Source organism: Populus alba, chromosome 4, assembly GCF_005239225.2.
Source record: "Populus alba chromosome 4, ASM523922v2, whole genome shotgun sequence".
In the NCBI taxonomy this organism is placed as follows: domain Eukaryota; kingdom Viridiplantae; phylum Streptophyta; class Magnoliopsida; order Malpighiales; family Salicaceae; genus Populus; species Populus alba.
In genome coordinates this window covers 6,036,531-6,042,530 of record NC_133287.1, presented here as the reverse complement: position 1 = coordinate 6,042,530, position 6,000 = coordinate 6,036,531, and the positions used below count along the sequence as shown (strand labels likewise).

General features: G+C 31.8%; 1 protein-coding gene across 1 annotated transcript; it reads right to left on the bottom strand.

Moving 5' to 3' along the window:
- Nucleotides 1-3,385: 3,385 nt before the first annotated feature.
- On the bottom strand, nt 3,386-4,506 carry LOC118031822 (kunitz trypsin inhibitor 5). Its single transcript, XM_035036319.2, has one exon. The coding sequence runs from the start codon at nt 4,310-4,312 to the stop codon at nt 3,665-3,667; it is 648 nt and encodes a 215-aa protein (XP_034892210.1). The 5' UTR covers nt 4,313-4,506; the 3' UTR covers nt 3,386-3,664.
- Between the last annotated feature and the right edge of the window lie 1,494 nt (nt 4,507-6,000).

Here is a 6,000-nt window from a genome sequence, read left to right as displayed (position 1 = left end):
AATTAAAACACTATCAAAATTTCCATCAAGTACCATAAAAATTTTCTAAAACGAGTCCTTGGTATCAAGTTTATTAGGGTGCTATGGACTCATCCTTGATTAAACACCGTAAACTTTCGATGTAAAACAACTTAATCCTTGATTTTTAATTTAATTTTGATTCCTCAAGTTTTTTACTGGAATTTCAGTGTTATACCAAGGTATCAATCAATTTAGCACGCGTAAAGTCATAAAAACATGACAATGAATGTCCAAATAAACTCCCAAAACACATGATCAAGTGAAAGGAAAAGAAAAACTAATTAGAATTGATATGAAAACTAAAATCACAAAAAATAGAAAATCATTGAGCTCAGTAAATAAACTTTTGGTTGGTAAGCAATTGTTGGGTTCGTGAGGAAGAGGAAATGAACCAACGAAGAGTGCGTTTAGAGTCGAAGTAATCTCAAGTTTTTGGACAAGACCATATAGTGTTGATTTGAGTTTTAATTAGCCATAATATTGATTTTGATGAGTTATAGCTCTTCACTTGAATTGAATCATGCAAATATTGATAGATCCTTCATCATAGAGAAGTGGGAGGAGAAGATCATAGAGTTGCATAAAATATTGATGGCCACACTATTTTTTAGTGGGGTGAGGAATTAAAGACGTGATCATTAATTTGGGGGATGGTTTCTTGACATTAATCTTTCTTTCTAATATAAATTTGGGGTATAAATATAGCCTAAATAGCAGCTTGATTTCTTTTACTTTTTCATTAATTCTCTGTTCGTTTCATATTTATTTTAACAGAGATCAAGTGCTCCGAAGTATCTTATAACGCAAGTGTCTATATTTTCTAAGGGATTCCATTACTTTATGTGCTGTCAAACTTGAAAATTGAACGGAGACCTAGATAGGACTGCTACTCTTCCCCTTGACACCATTTGTCACCATTCATATTTTGGTTAGTATTTAAAATTATCTTTTTTTTTTCTTGTAAAAGAAAAAGGCTAAAGTAACAAGAAGATCGGTAATGTGGCCAAAGCTGATTGAAGAAAATCCCACGCACATATAGAAAAATCTGGGTGAAATTTTGGAGCATAATATTACCAAGTTGGATCCAAGATTAGAGAGACAATGAAGATTCAAGTTAAACCAAATGATTATTAAATGAGTATGTATAAAAATTAAGTCTAAGGATATAATTAGATTTTCAAAAGACCAATTTTGATTTAATTATGGGTCAAATTAAAGTTTAATTATATTTAAAAGTTAATTTGGGTTCAAATTAAACGATTTAATTAAGTTCAGAGACTTAATTATACTTTAAAAGGGTAAAAATAATTTTATTTGGACTTAATTGGGTGAAACATTATATTGAGAGCTCAATTGAGCTTAATTAAGAATATTAAAATTATAAATGACTAAACTTAATTTTTACAAAGTCAATTGGTTCAGCTCAAGTTTAAAATCACAAGAAAATCAAAATTTTGTGGTCAATTAGGAGTTAAGTTGAAAAAATTTACAGCAAAAAACCTTTTTCAAAAAGATGTTGAACTCTAGAGGCTCAATTTACTGAAATCAATGGTGAAATTGAAGAGAATTAAAAGTTTAATGGGTAATTGAGGGTCAATTTGCATAAATCCAAGGACTATAATGAAAAAGATACAGAAATTTTGCATTGATGTTGAAGTTTGACAAGGATAAAATTACATAAAATCAGAAGTTTGAAGTCAATTAGGAATATAATTGAAAGCAATTATAAGCCGGGGAACGACTAAATTGAACTTTAGTCAAATCCCTATATTAAAACCCCAAAGTCAAAATGACATCATTTTGATGTATAAAAAAAACCGAACGATGTGTCATTGGGTTATTGTTATCATCTTTGTTTTGTACCCAAAAAAGCTGCTTAGGTGGATGCTTTTTAGGACCATTTAATGCTTCTTCTTCCCACTAAACCAAGCAAACCATACACCCTTATAATGGCATGACATTGTACTACACTTAAAAGTAGGTCTTGCCGGCCAACTGCTTCTACATCCATCGTGGCGCCGCCTTAAAATGGCCAACTTAGACAGCCTTTAGTTGCCAACCTTTTCAGGTTATAATAACAACTTTGAACCAATAGTTGAGATATTTACGATTTGAATCAATGGCCAAGATAGGTTCCCAAAAAAGACAAAGTGTCCCTCTTTCACTGCATATAAATAAGGATAGATTTCAAGTATTGAGTATCAAGAAATTGAAAGCCAAAGTTTGAAAAAAAGAAATTAGTTTCTCCCCTGGTCATTGTTTTTCTTTCTCTCCACTAGTTTTCTACTCTTTTTTTTTTTTTGCCACACCTTGGCCATCGTTGATGTCATCAGCCACACATCGGATTCCCTAGCACCACCAGGAATGCCACATACACCCTTTTCCCTTTCGGCTAGGCAAGCCTCCCTCTTGTTTTTTCCTTCTTCTTAAAACCCCCCCATATCCATTTGCATATAGAATTCTAGATGCAAATGGCAGAAATGTAAATAACAAGATGTGAGTTGGACTCGTTTTGGCCTAACCTAGATGGTTTAAAAAGAGAGAAAAGTTTGTTGGGCCGTTAGTTGACGCAACCCGACTTGATCAGTTCTAACCCAGATGGTTGGGTCGGGTCCAGCCTACTTAATAAATAAATAATTTAATAATATTTAAAAAAAATTGGAGGCGCAAGTTGGAAACTCTCACTTGACTTTATAAACAGAATCGAGGATGAAAATATTAAAAATATTAGCATTTAATTATCTATCAGTAATCCTGTCAATAAAAAACTAAAATAAAAGATCTAAATCATGACAGATAAATGAGGCTTCATGTTCTTCTCTCACACACCTGTTTCTCTTTCTTTCTCTTCTCTTCTCTCTATCCTTCTAACCAAAGATTAAGCATTCTCTTTCTCATCCTAAGATATATTGTTTTTTTTTTTGGGTTTATTAACAATGTATTCTTTCTTTTTTTAATTAAAAGCCGAAATAAAGCACGCATAATTTTTCATATTTTGTGTTTTTTTTTGTTTTTTTATCATTATTTTTGATCAATTTTGTGATGTTGATAAGTGATCAAAAACCTTGGTGGAGAGGAGACAATGAGCATTAAAAAAGAGTCAAGGGAGCAAACTCAGATTAAAAAAAGATTAAGGACTACTCATTTTCTATCGACTAAAGTTCGGGAGAGTGTTTGACTAATCTGCCTAAAAGAAAAGCGAAGAATAATAGAAGTGCCTAGGCACCAACAGGAAAAAGAAGAAAAATGATAAGAGAGAGGGAGAGAGTACAAATAATAAGGGAGCTTGCATGCCACAAGATAAGAATGATGGAGATGTTTTTGGATCCACATCCATTATAGGCTTTGGATAATTGTTCCGATATGAGAAAAAACACCCATATTATTATTATTATAAAATTAGATTGTAGCAGTAACATCCATTACGTATTTGTAAGTGGCTGGCAAACAAAATAAAAGAAAGGGCCACATTATTATTATTATTATTATTTGATGAAGCATACATGGATTCATTGAAACATACATCACCAGATCAGGAGAACCCAAAGTGATCACGACAAAGAAAGGCGAGGCCAACAGCCAGGACAAGAGACATCAGCAGCTAGCCAGCCTGCTCCCATCGCTGCCCGAGTATTTTCAGGACTCATAAGGATGAACTTGAAGAGCCAACTTTCTTGAAATTAACCAAGAAAGGTTGCAGTGCATCACTGAGAGACAGAGTCCTAACTCCATTACCATGAATATATATGCCTACGTCTCTACATAAGGCTCCGCAATCACAAACTGTAGGACAGAAGGCTAGCTTGTAATCATCACCTGCCTTCTCAATCTTGAACCAGTTGGTTATTGTTTCAATGCCAGGATTCCCTTCAACCCCACCAGTTGTCACGAACCATTGTATTTCCGAGTTCACAGACTTCTGAATCTTCCACACTGTTGATTGAGCACAGATTGATGAAGCAGAAAACTTGATGTTCAGATCAGTCGAGACACGGATGACTCCTTTCTTGGGATTCACGGGGGTGAACGTTAGTGGAAGACCCTCCGATACCTCAAGAGGGTCTTGGACAACGTCAAGCGGGCAGGTTTCGTCTCTTGTGCTGGCCATTGTAAGCCCACCTCCTCTTCCACGGAATACCGGCAAGATGTAATACTCAGTGCCTGCTCTCAGTTTCTCGCCGTCGGTGTCAAGCACTGCCTCGGTTGCATCTAAATCACCTGCTATTGATGGTCTTGTTGAGGCTAGGGCAAAGACAAGGAAGGAGGACAGCACTAACAATGGAGACCTCATTGTTATTTCTATTGATGAGATTTTCTTGTTCTTCAATTTGATGCAAAAACTGAATGGAGAGAAGCTTGGATTTATGGAGCTGGAATTGGAATGCTCAACAATAAAGAAAGAAACCGTGAATGAATTTCCTCAATATTTTTTTCTTCTTCTTTTTAATTTTAAAACCATTACTTGCTTGCTGTGTTCATGGGGAATGATTTTTTAGGTATAATGTCAGAGCATTCTTATCTTCTACTACTAGTAAATTACTTATTATTTGTTATGCTTATCTTGTCTGCTACTTAATAAATTACAGGAAAGAGCGCATCATGCTTCCAGGATAATCATTTTTTATTTGGTTGATTTTTATAAAAAAAAAATAATATATAATCAAACTGAACTGATTTCTTTTTTAAATTAATTAAGAATAAACTAAAACTGCTCAGTGTTTCACTTTTCAAAGTCCACAGTGAAACGCTGAGCTGTTTTCTTCTGTTTTTTTTTTTTTTTCTAACTTTTTAGGCTGTTTTTTTTTCCTTTGATTTTTAGCTGTTTTATTTCTTTATTTTTTTTAATAATTTTTTTTAAAAAATTTTTGTTAATATTAAATTTTTTTAATTTAGTTATCAAATTTTTATGATACAGGTTTTGAGTTTGATTGGATTAAACCGGATTTTTTTCTGGTTTTTTTTTTTAATTTAAATTTTTCGGGTGTAGTCCACAGTGAAACGCTTAGCTATCTTTTTTTTTTTTTGCTTTGTTTTTTTTCTTTTTTTAAGCTGTTTTGTTTCTTTGTTTTTTTTTAATGAATATTTTTTTTTGTATATTTTTTTTTGTTAATGTTAATTTTTTTTTCTATTTAGTTGTCAAACTTTCATTACATTGGTTCCGAGTTTGACGCGTTAACCCAGATTTTTTTTCTGGTTTTTCTTTTTAATTAATTTTTTTGAGTGCAATCACAGTGAAACTCTTAACTGTCTTTTTTTTTTTTTTTGCTTTTTTTTTAAGTTGTTTGTTTTTTTTTTTAATAAATATTTTTTTTGTTTAATTTTTTTTTTGTTTATGTTAAATTTTTTTTTATTTAGTTATCAAACTTTCATTACATGGTTCCGGGTTTGACGCGTTAACCCGGATTTTTTTTTGTTTTTCTTTTTAATTAATTTTTTTCGTTTAATTTAGTTTGTAATGTTAAATTTTTTCTATTTAGTTATCAAACTTTCATGACATGAATTCCGGGTTTGACGGGTGAACCCAGCTATTTCTGGGTTAACCCGTAAATTATTTTTTTCCTATTCAGTTATCAAACTTTAATGACACGAATCCCAAATTGACGGGTTAACCTTGATTTTCAAGGATTAATCCAGATAATTCAGATTTTTTTTTCTTTTCTTCATTAGTTTTCTTCATGTAGGATTTTTAAAAAAAAAATTAATATTTTTTTGTTTCGTATTTTTGTTTTTTAATTATTTTTTTAAAATTTAGTTGTTAATATTAAGTTTTTTTATATTTATGTTATCAAACTTTCATGATACGAATCCCAGGTTTGATGGATTAACCTGGTTTGACAGGTTAACCCAGTTAATTCAGATTTTTTTTCTTTTTCTTCATTAGTTTTTTTTTCTCCTGTAGGTTTTTTCCTTTGTTTTGTTCATTTAGTTATTGATGTTAATTTTTTTATATTTAATTATCATACTCTCATGACACGAATC